Source organism: Balaenoptera borealis, assembly GCF_965194805.1.
Source record: "Balaenoptera borealis genome assembly, chromosome: 18".
Taxonomy (NCBI): Eukaryota; Metazoa; Chordata; class Mammalia; order Artiodactyla; family Balaenopteridae; genus Balaenoptera; species Balaenoptera borealis.
In genome coordinates, this window is record NC_138877.1 from 12,548,108 (window position 1) to 12,563,839 (window position 15,732).

The 15,732-nt window shown below is 37.7% G+C and overlaps 2 protein-coding genes across 9 annotated transcripts in view; one reads left to right on the plus strand and one right to left on the minus strand.

Moving 5' to 3' along the window:
* The window catches only part of NBEA (neurobeachin), a 608,086-nt gene that overhangs the window by 404,242 nt on the left and 188,112 nt on the right, over positions 1–15,732 (plus strand). For all 8 annotated transcript variants that reach the window (XM_082365247.1, XM_082365248.1, XM_082365251.1 and 5 more), the window contains one exon: positions 156–292. In XM_082365247.1, coding sequence (XP_082221373.1) covers positions 156–292 — 137 coding nt within the window. The remainder of the gene's footprint in view (positions 1–155; positions 293–15,732) is intronic.
* Positions 299–6,499, minus strand: MAB21L1 (mab-21 like 1). The gene has a single exon (XM_082365621.1). It carries the CDS (start codon positions 3,986–3,988, stop codon positions 2,909–2,911), a length of 1,080 nt encoding a protein of 359 aa, XP_082221747.1. The 5' UTR covers positions 3,989–6,499; the 3' UTR covers positions 299–2,908.

Consider the following 15,732-nt stretch of genomic DNA (forward strand, 5'->3'; position numbering starts at 1 on the left):
TCACATGAAAGGAGCTTGCTGCATAATCTAGACACTGCTTTTTCAGTGCATCTCTAAAACTAAAAACCTGTGGTACCCTTCCGGGAGGGAGCGGGAGCGAGGGAGCGGGAGAGGGGCGCAGAGGCGCAGCCTGACTCCCGTACCCTCTCTTTCAGGCCCAGTGGTTCTCAGCACTCCTGCCCAGCTCATTGCTCCTGTGGTGGTGGCCAAGGGGACTCTTTCCATCACCACGACAGAAATCTACTTCGAGGTGGATGAGGATGATCCTGCCTTCAAGAAGATCGACACGAAAGTGAGTTCGAGTGATTCCGTGTACAGCACTGGTGGCTTTGTGGCAGGAAGTGGTTTTCAATTTTGCTTGGTTTTGAATGACAGTGGGGGAAGGGAGCACATTCTCATCCTTACAGAAAATAAAATGAATGAAATAACACATGCTCTATTTTATGGGATTGAAGAATGTATTAACAACTCTAAATCCTGTATACCAGAGCATGCACATTTTAACGGTCTCTCTATGAGTGCCTTTGTGTGCACTTGGGCAGATTTGGTAGTGAAGCCAATTGCTCCCAGGCCCCTGGGGTACAGCATCTCAGGCTCTCTGGGAAGACTGGGAAAGGTCTCATGACATTTCTTACTAAGATCACTTTTAATTTCCAAAAGTGTATATTGCAATATGAACAATAATTCATTAAAAGGTTGTAAGAAAACTACGGAGCACATTTAGCTATAAATTCATCTCCGTTATTACATCCAGTTTTCATCTCCTGAAATAAGAATGGGTTTTATATGTGATTTTAAGAGGAAGAGAAATCAATTATCTGAGAAGCTTTCATTTAAAATGTGTATACATAGTACATACTGGCGCTCAGATGTTTAAAGTTTGTATTCTTCTGTGGGTGTAGTGCCAGACAATATATGTTCAGATGATTTGAAATGCATAAATATTTGTTTATTATATCTTATTTTGTAAATTTTAAAACCTGAGTATTCAACAGCTCTATACCTCTACAATTTCTTCTGAAATCAATTTTGTTGTTGTTTTAACTTTTATGTTATTGTGCAATTTGTAAACTTTTTTCCTGAGGCTAAGAATTCAAGAACATAAGTGTCATGCTAGATAATCAAGCATCATTTTACAGAGATCTTCCTTTGAAGTATTTTTCAGAGGCAATTGTTCTAAAATAGCGAAAGACAAATGCTCCCGTAGATCCAGAACCTTATTATTTATATTTAATTTATATACAGAAGTAAAGCATTCTAAAACACTATTTGTAGAATAGCAATTGAAAGTCTAAAATGTACCCCCACCTGAGTTAACTAACTACCCTAAGGCCCACAGGTGATTAGCCCCTCCCGCACTTGTTGACTCTTAAAATACTCTGAGGGATAATCACAGGACTTCTTTAACTTCTAGCTCCAAAAGAATGGCATTTTGAAAATGAGTTTGAATGTAGTGCATGTGATTTTAAATAATTTTAAATTTGTCTTTATGCTTTTATCATTGGCTTGCCCTATGAAGTAAAAAGTAATTTTGGATTTCTGATTCATTCATTCTGCCGTGGAACCCTTACTGCATAAAACAAGGCTTGGCATAAAATAGGTCAGAAATTATCTTCATTTCATTAGCGTAGTTTTCATATACAAATTTTAAAAGTTTTATTAGGATTTTGTTAAGTTCATTTCCTCTGAGTTAGTCTGATTTTTAACTCAGCAACCTTGACTGTCATGACATATTTCATCCTTATATTATCAAAAATTCTACAAAAATATTAACCCAGAAGAGCAAGCTTTCAAAGGTAGATTTGAATTGCGTCTGTTGTAGAATGGACTAGTCTTATAAGTAAGTCAGAAACTGACAGTAGATCACTGTATTCTGTAGCTATACAAAAAGAGCTTTTCTCCAATATTTTAAGGTTTTATTTTTAATTATTTCATTAGCATGTTTCTCAAAAGGTTTAAAATATTCAAGTGGGTTCAATTTTCAAAGTGAAGCATTACATCTTTTGACAGGAAAACAATTTAAAGTGAGACACAACAACTTTTATTTTACTTCATTTATTAGCTTCTAATTAAATAAAAACCAGCAACAGAAATTAAAATCTAAATCACAAAAGTAATTATCCAGTGTATTTCAAGTGCATTTTTCAAATATATAATTCAGATATTCAAGCGTTATTATATAAGCTGAATTCAAATTTCTTTGAATATATTTAAATAACATTTCAAGTATATTTATGGAATGTTAGAAATAGAACAAGCAATATATTTGAAACAAAATGTAAACTTTTTAAAGTTCAGACACTTTCAAAGACAGATAAAAGTACCAGGAGGAAATCTACCTTTAAATTATATCTTTGTTAGTGGAAAATGTCTGGAAGTATCCAAAATGGCAATTTAACTTCTGTTCACCAAATCACAAAACACCAACATCCACACTTTCAAAGACAATGTGAGATCACAATATTTGTTACAAATTAAAATATACATTACACTTTCCTTCAGATGGCATATCCAAACCGTGTTTACTCACAGCCAGATGCACCTAAATCGCCAGGATTGCTGTAATCCTTTGATGGTTAAGCAGTGTTCACTGTGGTCTTGCATTACAGCCAGGCTGTTCTCCGGGTGTTACTGTGTACTTTTCAAGGGAGATATGAAATCCTTTGTAAAGAAGTCTTCTAATACTTGTGAGTTTGAGGTGTTCTCCATCTGCTTTCCCTACTTCTTTTCCTCCCCTTGGAGGGGTGGGTGAGATGATGCCTAAACGTTGTGTTAGTACTCCTTTTTAAGGAAGAGATTGTTTGCACTGTCCAGTGGAATATTAGATAGGAATCGAACAGGAAGTTTACACTTAACGAGAACTTTAAGAATAGTATAATCACATTTCGGCTCTCGATTAAATTGTCCTCTAAAGTTTTTCCAAACTTTTCGGGTTGGTCAGGATCTCTCTTGCCAGTCGCCACGTTTGTTTGGCAGCGTTCTCGAGAGCCGAGTGAGGTTTGCCTTGAAACAGATCTAAGTTCGGTAGGAAGTAGTGAGGACACCGCCGGCACTGCAGGCAGGAGATAAGTTGCAGCAAAATCCCGTTAAGCCGGTCACCCAGGCAAGACTCGTCCCAGTCCGACTCCCGGGGATGCTTTTCACACTCATAGGAAACCAGAGTCTTCATGTGGTAATTGTTCAGGGGCTGGCCTGGCAGTTCAAGGTGACGGTCCCGTAAGGTTTTGAGGATGGAGAGGCATTTCTTCCTGCAGCCCCCCATCTGCAGTCTGTTCTCTGCCTCCGCGAACTGCAGCACCCAGGCGTCGCTCTCGGCCGAGCTCTGCTTGCCGGCCAGGGAGTGGCACTCCTTGGACAGGAGATTGAACCCTTCCGCCTTGACCTCCGCCACCCGGTTGGGTCCCGGCCAGGGGATGTGGGGAAGTGGCCAGTGGGCAGCACTCCTGGGCCAGATCCCAGTGCATTTAAAAGCCGGGGTGATCTGCACCACGTACCTATCTCGGATTCTCAGTTTCACTTCGCTGGTGTCTGCCACCATCTTTACCACATCCCTGTAGCTGCATTTGTCTACCGCTTGAGCCACCAGCGTCTGAAACCGGGACCGGATTTTGCGCGCCGAGAGGTAGCCGGAGGCGGTAATGAATTCCACCCAGAGGGACATGCTCCTCTTGCGCCCGTCGCTCAACTTCAACACCGCGCAGCCGGGCAGCGAGCCGTCGTCCACAAAGTTGAACACCCCCATTTGGTTAAGGTAAAGCACCACTTCAAATTCGGTGGGGGAGATGACCTCGAGGCCCTCGTAGCGATTGTCCATCTCGTTGAGAGAGCTGATGAACCGGGGCTCCTGCACTTCCACCTCCTTCAGGACGTCGGAAACTACTTTGCAGACTTCCCGGATAGTTTTGGCAATGGCAGCTTTCCTGGCTTGGCATTTTTCGTTGTAGTATTTATTCAGGTGGTAGACCAGCTTGGCCTGGGCCGCGATCATGTTGGGGCAGAGATCCGGATTGTACACCGGAGTCTCGCAATAAGCTGTGGGATCCAATGCGGCTGCTAGAGCTGGAGCCAACTTCGGTGGAGAAACGGGCCGCCGCGCTCAGAAATGTATCAGAAACGTCTTTCCGAAGTGCTGCAGTGGTGGATTCCTAGCGCCGCTTTCCCCTTCCTTTTATCTTTGAGGCCAGCCGGTCTTAAAGTGAAAGGTTGGTCTCCCCCCTCTCTCTCTTCCTCTTTTAAAGAATCCTTGTGTGAGAGAAACGCATGGAGAGATCACCTTCTCAGTAATAAAAACAAAAGTTGCGCTGAGACCCAGCAAAGCTCTTCCAGTAGTCAAAATAATCAACCCTTTCCGTATTTATTTACGCTTTCCTGTAATCATGGTGTGTGCAGGACTGTTAGTCAGATGGAGGAAAAGTGTGCTGAGTGTGTGTCGGGGGTGCGTGTGCGTGTGTATATGTCAGAAGAAGCTGCGGTTGGTTTGTCTAAGAGCCCAGATGCACTCGTGTGGAAATTATAAAGGCAGGGCCAGGCAGGCTGGCGGCCAATCGCCACTGGGCTCGTCACCACAGCCTCCGTCAGCTCCAACCCGGCTAATTAATCCCCCCTCATGGATATAGGCACACAAACTAAAGGTAGGAGGCTGCTGCCGGGCAGAAAACCACCCAGGCCACCTAGACAGTTTTGGAAATCAAGAGGAATCTCTCAGCTTTGGTATTAATTGAAGCATATTGACGTTTTGAAAAGACTTGGCAAAGTGGTTCTCTTCTGTGCTTGAAAACCCTGCTTGTCTTTTTACTGAGGAAATGCAAATACAGGTGTACTAAGGGTCATCCATCAATTGGTGAACTAGATGGGGTTTTCTGAAACAAAAGTCACTAACTTGCATTTAGAGTAAGATAATTAACGCCTGTTAATCCTCGAGGTCTTTTTGAATGCAGGGTGGGAGTTTGCTCTTTCATGTATATGCAAGTTGGCTTTAGATGGACCAGTACCTGTATAATTTTCTGGATGTTCTGTGTTAGAATGATTTTTTTTTTAATGTTATACGGTGTTTTACCTGTTTTTTCTCATTTGCAGTTGTTGAAAGGAATCTGAAAATTATTGCTGTTAGATATTGTCTACCTCAGTTTAAGTTAGGATGTTTCAAAAACGTTTAGTACACCCCTCCCCCCATCCGCAGTCCTCTTTGTACTTTGCCCAACATTATAACCAGGACACTAAGTTTTGTACGCATTGGCAGAAATATTTGTGAAATAAACTATCTCTGTGATTCAGAGGTTATTTTAATGTGAGTTCCTAATGAGCTGTATTTTAATACGTGAAAATTCAGGAGAGATCATCTAACCTACTGGCAGATACCTATCCTGAAATTTTGTAGGTTTGGGGTTTCTGTCTTGTTTACAGATGCATAATTAAGGATATATCTCCTCTCCTAAGGGTCCTTAGTGGTCACCTGACAGTAGACTTCTAATTTTATACTATTTCATGTGACTTGATTAAGGGAAATGGTTAAGATTTTTAAAGAAAATTAATTTTGCAGTCATCGGGGTTTTAAATTTAAATATCATTTTTGAAAACTTTGAAAGAAATCAATATTTCTAAATTTGGGAACCTTGAAAAAGGAGGGGAGAAATGGATTTATATAGAACTTTTTTTTTTTTTTTCCTGGTGGTACCAACTGTGTCCTTAATGTACAGGAAATGGAAGAAATACTACTTAGGGGTTCTGTAGTTGTTTTTAAACCTAGGCAGATTTTTAATTCCCTACCTTTAATTTAGATGCCATCTCTTTCAAATTAAGAATATTTCCAGCAAAATCCTATAATTCCTGGAACAGGTTTGTAGGCACTTTCTTTCAGAGCCACTTGTAACAAGATTTTGTTCAGGGCTCCCTCTTTTTACTCAAGCTTTTGATTTTGTTTTTTTTTTCTTCTTCTTTGCACAGGTACAGCATCATACTTTCTTGTTATCCAAGAGTGGGAGATTTCGATTTAGCTTAAAATAGTACATTAGATTCGGGGCTCACGGCATCCACCTACTCTGTTCCCCAAGAGCCTTCCATTTCCTTAGGAGCAGGGATTGGGCGCACCCGCCAGCCCCTCCCCACTTTGCCGGCGATGCGGGTGAACGCATTGCTACCTTTTGGCAGTTGGAAAAGGAGGCAGATCAGAGCCGGAGAACCTGCGGCCAAGAAGGCGAAGATGTGCCGTGGTCTCCGGGGAAAAGCCACCTCTGTCCCCACCCAGTGCAGGTCCTGCGTGCTTCCCACTGGTCCCCTCTCTCCCGCTGCTCTACACTCCCGGCCCATCCTTCTTTCCTCTCTCTGCTCCATGTCCCATAGGCAGGCTTTGGTGTGTGTGCGTGCGTATGGGTTGTTTTAAAACCTTACTTAGTATCCCAGGTTTCTCCACGTCCGCTCCAGGCCAGGTTCTCCGCCCTCGCGGCCCCCTGCCCGGCCGCCGCCCGGGCCCACGTGTGGTCGCGGCCGAGCCCGCGCTTTCTGGTGGCCGGCCGCGGGCCCCTGCGCCCCGCGCGCTCTTCCTTGGGTTCAGGTCAGAGTGGCTTGGTAGGGACCTGGCCCCTCGATTTCTTGGGCCACCTTCAGGTGCCCCCCGATTGTCGAGGAGGGGAGGCAGCCTGGGACGCAGAGGCCCCAGGGCCGTTCGGGGGACCGTGGCGCGGCCGTCCGGGTGGGTCTCACTGGAAGGGCGCGAGGGGCGCCGGGCAGCCGCGCTGGAGCCAGGCGCGCAGGTGGCGCATCTTCGAGGCTCACTGTGCGGCTTAATTGGGTTAAAGCAAAGCTAAACGCCAGAGCACTTCGTGCAAACTAATTGGTGTAACCAGGGCCTTTTCACTAACGATTTGCACTTTGAAGAAGAAAATGGATGGTGAGAAAAGGACCAAGAAACTCGTTAGTCCCAGAGTGTTCCCGGGAAGTGAAGTCATTCGGTTTCAAGGACGCTGGGACTGTGTTTTCTGAGCTGCTTCCTTCAGCACCCTTTACGCAGGGAGCTGACAGTGATTTACATAACATAGGATTCAGGCACCCGTCCTTATCACTGTGGGTGAACTGGCCGCCCTAGAATAATACTTCCGCGCAAGTAGTGCTTGCTGCTGCAACACAGTGATTTTCTATTACACTGAACACGTGAAACGAATTGCCTTCTGTAGCTGATCCTTTCAGCGATGTCAGGCGCTTCTCATTGTTGAAGGGAAAATTAAACTATTCTGAGTGTGCTTTCTATCCCTTAATTTTTTTTTTTTTTTTTGAAATGACCTATGGAGAATATACAGTACATTTTTGTGTAGTTCTGCTGATTTTCATCTAGGCTTTGGAGATAAACTTGTTTTGTGGGAGCAACTTATTTAACTATTTTATAGTAATTTTTAAAAAAAATCATTTGACCTATTGAACTAGTTATTTTATATGATTGTGTAATACATGGAGATAGCTTAAAATCGATTTATTTACTTCTGTGAAGAGTTCATAAAACAACTCTAATGACACCAGTCTTATATTATTTTTTTTACTATAAATATAATCATAGTGGTTAGTACTGGAATGAAAGCTTGCATGTGTCCCATGCTTTAGGATATAAATGCTTAATTGTTTTCATTGGTATGCTGTTCAGACATCTTTGACATGAGCTAATAATAGAATGATAATTGAAGAAAACTGACCTAATTGAAGAAAAAAACCCCAAGAATCTCAGGATTTAATGACAGTTTGAGATGCTTACATTCGAATGGTATTTGGGATTTTAAGGTCTAACCGACTTGACTTTTCCATTTCATTCACTTAGCTTATTAGGCAGCCTTGATTTATTTTTTTTAATATATCTTTCCTGGAGTATAACTGCTTCACAATACTGCCCTAGCCTCTATCACACAACAAAGTGAATCAGTCATATGCATACATACATCCCCATATCATACATCCCCACATCCCCTCCCTCTTGAGGCTCCCTCCCACCGTCCCTATCCCACCCCTCTAGGTGGTCACAAAGCACCGAGCTGATCTCCCTATGCTATGCGGCTGCTTCCCACTAACTATCTATTTTACATTTGGTAGTGTATACATGTCAGTGCCACTCTCACTTCGCCCCAGCTTCCCCTTCCCCCCAACCCTCGTCCTCAGGTCCATTCTCTATGTCTGCGTCTTTATTCCTGCCCTGCCACTAGGTTAATCAGTACCATTTTTTTTTTTTTTAGATTCCATATATATGCATTAGCGTACGGTATTTGTTTTTCTCTTTCTGACTTCACTCTGTATGGCAGACTCTAGGTCCATCCACCTCACTACAAATAACTCAATTTTGTTTCCTTTTATGGCTGAGTAATATTCCATTGTATATATGTGCCACATCTTCTTTATCCATTCATCTGTCAATGGACATTTAGGTTGCTTCCATGTCCTGGCTATTGTAAATAGTGCTGCAATGAAAATTGTGGTACATGTCTCTTTTTGAATTATGGTTTCCTCAGAGTATATGCCCATTAGTGGGATTGGGCAGCCTTGATTTAAAATGTGCAAGTATGAAAAAAATTGGAGAAAGTCACAAGCACACCATTATCATAAATTTTAGGACTAATAATGCATATAAAATAATTAAATATTGTGATCCTTAACACTTTCAAGCATTCAAAATAACAATGGCAAAATAATTTTTCCTGAGGTTCTAATTCCTAGGTAACTTATCCCTCCCTTCTGTAAACCTACATAACTTATATGGGACACAGAAAGTAATGTGCAAATAGGCACCTCATTAGGTTAAAGAAAAACTCTATTATGTTGAGAAATGTAGGAATGCAAGGTTTCTGTGTTTTAAAAAAACTAATTTAAATGTGAATTGCCTGTTCATAAATTTAAGCAATTGTGAGCTTTCATCTGGAAAAATGTATCTGTTAGTTAGAGGATATGTATGCACACACATGTTAAATGCTCACATAAATATTGTTTTGTGTTTTTTCATTATCTGCTGGCTGCTATTCTAGTCACAGGTATTCATGAATTTAAAGTTTTATTTTTTTAATATGTGCTTATTACACTGGGGAGATAAAAAGAATATGAAGTTGAGTTTATTAAATTATTTATCCCTACTGCTGGAGTGGCTTTGAAGGCTCATTGTACGCATCTGATTTCTGCCCCCATCTTCTTTTTTTTAAATGCACCCGGGCTATTTCATCTGTTTCATTCTGCCAGACACAATATATTTCTTTTTTTACACTAGAGAAATTAAAGACAGATATTTGTGCAGGGTTTTCTTTATGTGTCACATTAAATAAAGTAAAATAGAGGGAGTTTTTCTGGTAATCTAACTTGATGGCATCTATACCTTTCTTCCTGTTGTGACTCCTTGTATAAGAACACTTAAAATAGCTTGAAAGCTTCAAAAGTTTCAATGAGTTCTTAAAATAATTATTTCATATTTTAATATCAGGTTTATGACAAAGTAGAGCAGAGAATTGAGGTCACTGTTTGCACAATTTAAACCCTATTTTATTTCTTTTATCAGAGCATCCTGATAATTGTGGTTAAGTTTTAGAAATTATTTTCTTAATTCTTCACTGGAATGTTCAAGACTGTTGCCTCAGTTTTCCTCATCCCCCTAGTATATGATAATATAGTCACGTTGGTAGTAGGGAGTACTTTTTTTTCCCAACGGTGTTGCTTAGTAAATTTGTTATTGGTATTAATAAATGTTGAAAAGAAAGTAACTTTGAGATTAAAAATGGAAGTTGGAAGGGTACTTTACAAGAATTATCACCACTACTAGATTTTCAGATTTGAGGTGATTCTGGATAACTCTGGCCAAAACCTTTCTCTTGGTAGAAAAAAGAAATTTAAAGCCTGGGTTATTTAGATAATTGTCTCTCTTTCCTCACTTCATTTGTATACACAGCGGTGCAGGATATCTTAAGTTGCATCTGTAAACTAACAAATCTGAGGGGCAAGGTTGTCAACCAAAAGATTTTTTTATTGTTCACTATCATTCGTGATCTCTAACCCTTTCCAAACATTTAAGGATATTGAGGTCAATCAATCATTTGTTGAGTATCATGGAGGAAGTATTGATTCCAGTATTCCAATTCCCCACTGACCCTTTAGAAAGTCACTGTTATCTTTATAATCTGTAAAATTTAAATTCATTTTACTAGATTTCAGCTTATGTTTTTAATTTGGATATTATAGACATATTGTGACAGGATAAATGGGCTCATGTGATTCTTTTCTATATGAATATATGAAAACTAGGTATTCCTTAACCCATTACTAACATGGATTTATAGACTTCTGCGTACATGACTACATCTTTAGTACTCTTAGTACGGTACAGTTTTATTGCACTTAGAGAAAACAATGGAATCAGATGTGATTAGTGTCTGTTAATCTGTACGTCTGTAGTGGGTCATCCAGGACTGCATAGCTCTCATTACTATCCCAGACTGTATGTGATTAAGCCACTGAAAATATTCGACATAACCTTGAGACTAGAGTACAGAATGTAGATAATCAGCTTCCAGTGACTACATGTCTAAAATAACATTTCCTATTCCTAATTTACAGTTTCAGAGCTTATTTTTTAATGAGCAAAGCAATTCCTCTAAGCTAGGATTTATTTTTTTAATGATCAGTAACTGGAGTAAGTAATAATTTAAAAGGATAATTATACTAATAAAAACCTATTACCTTTATCACATGTATTATATGCGATAAAATAAATACTTTGTAGAAAAAGATGGAAATCTATTTATGAATAGGAATTTCCTTTATAACTTTACATATAGATACAGATTATAAACATTTTCTGAGAATAGGTCACCTAAATAATATTTAATTTCTACTTATGTATGATTATTTTCACGATTCTAATAATATACATTTCAGTGTACCTATGTGTACTATTTCTTGAAAGCGCAGTTTTCCCATATGATTTGTCAAAAATGTCAAGTCAAAAGTACTAAGAAGTTACAACTTTTTAATCTAGGTGTTTGTTTATTTTATCTAAGCATCTAGATCAAATTAAAAGCATGAAGAGCATAAAGAGTTTGTAAGACATAGTGTCTCTGAAAAAAACTTGTGAACTCAGTGGAAAAAAAGGTATAGCTTTATTATTTTATTTTTATGTGAAATCTATTTATTATTAAAGTCAGGTTTATTATGTATGTTTTGCATACAGTACTGATCTAGTCTATGATTTTTCAATGTGAATGTTCCAGTCTATGAATTCTGACAAATGTGTACAGTCATGTAACATCTGGGACATAGAACATTTCCATGGACACAAGAAAAGTTTCCTCATGCCCCTATTTTATTTTTTAATTTGTAAATGTTATGATTCATTTATAAGTGGGTGTTTTAGTTTTATATCCAAAAAACTTTAGACTATAAGCACCTTTAGTTATTCCCCTAGAACTTATTATTTCATCATGCTTCTAACTTAAGACCAGTTTTAATCAGAGAGCACCAAAGTAGAGGCAAAATGTAAAATGCTACTTCAGATGTAGAAGCAATAGGTTCACAGTTTTTATTTTACATGAAAGTTGTTTCATTTCAATATGTGACATTAAATGCTTGGTAAAGGATTCATTTTCAAAGGAACTGGTAATATTTGTTGTGCTCGCATGAATATATGTATTAGATTTAGGAATATAGTTTACAGTTTGCACATCAAAATACGTATTAAGAAACAGGTGTTCCTCATGTAAGTTAGCAATATTTGTAATGTTACTAGCTTTATGTTATTAGAGAAATAAATCTCCTCTCAGTATTTAAGTTACATTTTACTTTACATTTTCAGTAAGTTAATCCTCCCTTTGAATGGTGGGGGACAAGGCCAAGGAGTTTATTAGAGCTAATATTAATTAATATATACACATTCTGGGAACATATGCTTCGAATCCTAATTTTGTATAAATATACATTGTCATTTAAATTTAGATGGTTATAAATACTCCAAACGAAGAATTCTTAAATTGTAGTAGTGCAAACATGCTCATTGATAATGAAGCCCTTTCAAGTATTTTGCCTTTTTACAACTTGGCATAGTACAACTAGTCTTCTCTTTTCTTCCTCCAAGATATAAAAATACAAAATTATTTAAATGCTTTCTGTTTTATATTTTTATTTGGCAATTATAATAGGAATTTTAATGTTATGCATGCTTACAGGCCTATTAAGAAAGAAGTTATTGTTTTCTTAATAATCTTAAACCATTTTTAGGAAGTACACTCTTTTTATGGTTTGCAAAATAGCCTGTGCATGCAGGCTGTATGTATACACACACACACACACACACACACACACACACACACACACACACACACACACAGTGTTTCAGATAGTAAAAGACTGAATTGGCCTCTATACATTTTTTATGTTAACCTGTTAAAAGGAAGCAGCCACTAAATATAGGATTCTTGTCGCCACCAGGATTTAATATCACATCTGCCAGATTGTTCTGTAATAACCCTTACAGTTTTCAATAATACCTTAAGAGATTGCAGCTAAATGGATTTTTAAAGTAGTAATAACTGGAAGTTCCAACAGTATTTATCCAGTCATATATACTATGGCAGTTTTGAATGTCATGAGCTTTTAATTGCAAAATTGAGAAGTTTAAACATTACTTGCCATTCTGTCCGTAGAAGTAAAAATATATTGCTCAGTCACTCACATACATCATATGCATGCGTATACATAAAAACGCCTTCACTTACTTAAAACTGTTTTCACTTTTTTTGCAACAGGCCAAGGTTAAATTTTTTGCAATGTAAACCTGTATCTGATAAGCAAATTGCATAACTCACCGGGGGGAAAAGTGTGGGGTTTTTTGGTCTGGGGTTTTTTTTTTGTTTTTTGTTGTTGTTTTTTCCCCTTTTACTAGCAAATTCAGTTCTTCATTTGTTTTGCTCTCCACGCTGCATTAGCACAGTTTTCCCCTGTGTGCATCTGCCAGTGTACAATTTAGCCACGGGCATCTGTAGACCTTGTGGTGATCAGTATTGCAGGCAAAAGCCATATGTGTTTAAATAAAAAAAAAAATCTCTTTATTTCATTTGCTGTTTTAACTGGATGGATAACTTTTGTGCCTCAAGACAGAAGAAGAAAAAATACAGAAATAATTAATTGCCTCTATTCTTGAGGCAGTTTCATTTCCCCCTCCAATATGGAATGCTTGTCAGCTTTCCTGATAAATGACTGCATGTATTTGCATAGATTTTACATTAACACAAAAATTAGTTTTATTTGTGGAAAACTAGTTTACATAATAATATAAAACCTATTGTTATTGATTATGTTTCCAAGCATTGATGATTTTTTAAAGGGATTGTAGTCTTCTTATTTTTCAAAGATCTGATCAACCTATTTCTTAATTTAAAGTTTCTTTTGCTTTATATAGTTTTGCACTATACGTAAAAATGTTAAAATTTGAAAAATTATTTTCTAGATATATTAACCACCGCTGTCTCAGATCCATGGTGGGTAGCACTCATTTGGTAAAAAGATTCTGATTTTAAACTTTTGCCGAGGAATATTTTTAAATACATATTATCAACTACATACACCTTCAACAGTTGGCGGATTGCATCTGTGCAAATGATTTTAATTTTCATATTCATGTTATCAAAAGGATGTGTACTATATTGAGCGTGTGTACTTGAGTTCACTCCTGAGACATTATGCATTGTTTACAACCAAATTTAAAATATATCTGAGAACTATCCTTTCTATCTTCAATCTGTTTCCTTAAATGTACTTAATCAATTGATCACCCTAATGCAGCCTTGAAAAAAAAAAACACTCTGCTGGAGCTATTTGGGTGCTGAAAACAATTCTCCTTCTCTAAGTGGCAGGCAGTAGATATTTATTCATACTGTAAACTGGCATCTTGTTGTCTAGAGGCAACCTGCTAATTATGTGCTATCATTGTATTATCCATGTTATGGAAAATCCAAATATGTTCACTGTTAGTTAGATCACAAAGCTTTTCATAAAATATACTTGATCCTCAAGAAACCTACTACACTTAATGGCAACCTAAACCAAGAGTGTCTCTGCTGCTCCTTGATTCTGGGACACCCTGGGTGCCAGCTGTCACAGCTCAGCTAATGATGACAAATGCCCCTCTCTATGCAGATTGCGGAGCTTGCAGGCTGCCGTGAAAGGCAACCAGATTACCTTTCTTCAGATAGTAACTTAACCTTTTAAACTCATGTCAGAATAAAATTATCAGCTGTGATAGTTTCAATATCTGTATCTTTAAAAACAAAAAATCAGAACAATATCAAATTACACTGACTTTTAAAAAAAAATGTTTCCAATTTTTGTATAATTTATATTGCTTTACCATTGAATGCTATAATCTTCTTAAATCAGAAAGTCTAGGAAAGATATACTTCACAACCGCACTAGAGTGTGTATTTGAACGCTGAATATAACTCAAGTAGTGTGAATTATTGAGAAAATTATCCAGATTGTTTGGGCGAGAAAATAGGCTGGTGAAATTTTGAGGGAAAAATTTTTTTTTTCCTTCTCTTCAGCTGCGTGGTAAAGCCTCTGTTCTCCTGCTATGTGTATAGGCCCAGCCTGTTCCAAATAAATGGTAAATTATTTCTTTAAAATTCTATGGATTATTCCAAAATGATTTAGGGGGTAGTTGTTTACTGATGATAGTTTTCTCTGTTTTCAAACCTGAGCTTTTGTTTTAAGCTGTTAATTTGTGCTGTAGAAATTTGTTATTATATTATGATCCATATACTACACAGATTATTCAAAACATTAATGAACACCGTTAGCCATAATGTAATACAGGGAGATAAGTTGCCTTAATTATTAAATGAGGTAATACTTTACAATTGCAACATTCTTTTTGATTTACAAAAGACTTTTATATGCATTTATTCATTTGATACTTAAAATTCTGTGAGTAGAGAGATGGGTGATAAGGAATGGGGACCAATACTTAATGAGCATTTAATTTCCTTCAATCTTCACAAGAAGTATTAGTTCCCATTTACAAATAAAGAGACTGACGTTTAGAAAGGTTAAATGTCTTACCAAGGGTCACAAAAGGAATTGCAAAACTAGGTCTGTCTGACTGTGACTCCTATTGGCACTACGGTATCTAGACTGTATATTGCAGAGCTGTATGTATATGTGTAAGTATGTATGCATGAGTGCACACATGCATGTCCTGTCTACACCCAGAAATAATTTTAGCAACTGCTACTAGGATGTAAGTGTTATTCTGAAAAGAAACTATGGGCTTACATTTACATTAAGAGTATGATTGATGAGTTCTAAAGATTGCGTTCTTTATAGGAGGTTTTTAATTAAGTAAATATTGAGACACTTTTTATGTTATCAATTTTTATTTTATAATAATATATCGATCTATCTCATAGGGAGAAACTACTTAGGAAATATACATATACTATTTAATAAATATCAAATTGGACTAATTCACCTAAAGAACCACTTCATTGCAAAACCTAAGTTTAATGGGATATACCTCTATAAAAATGATGAGAAATAATTCTTCCACAATTACTTAAAGTATCTGTATGCTTTTTTTATACATACAGTTTTACTCTGTGACATTAATGAGTTATATAAGCCACAATGCTATACATCTTAGCTCAAGACACATCGAAAACTCCCTTTTATCATGAATTTAAATACAGTCATTTCCAAGAAAGCTATCTGAACCCCAACTGTTTTTATGCCTCG

What these genes read in the sequence shown, in the direction of transcription:
- MAB21L1 (XM_082365621.1), bottom strand. Translation starts at nt 3,988, where the DNA reads ATGATCGCGGCCCAGGCCAAGCTGGTCTACCACCTGAATAAATACTAC.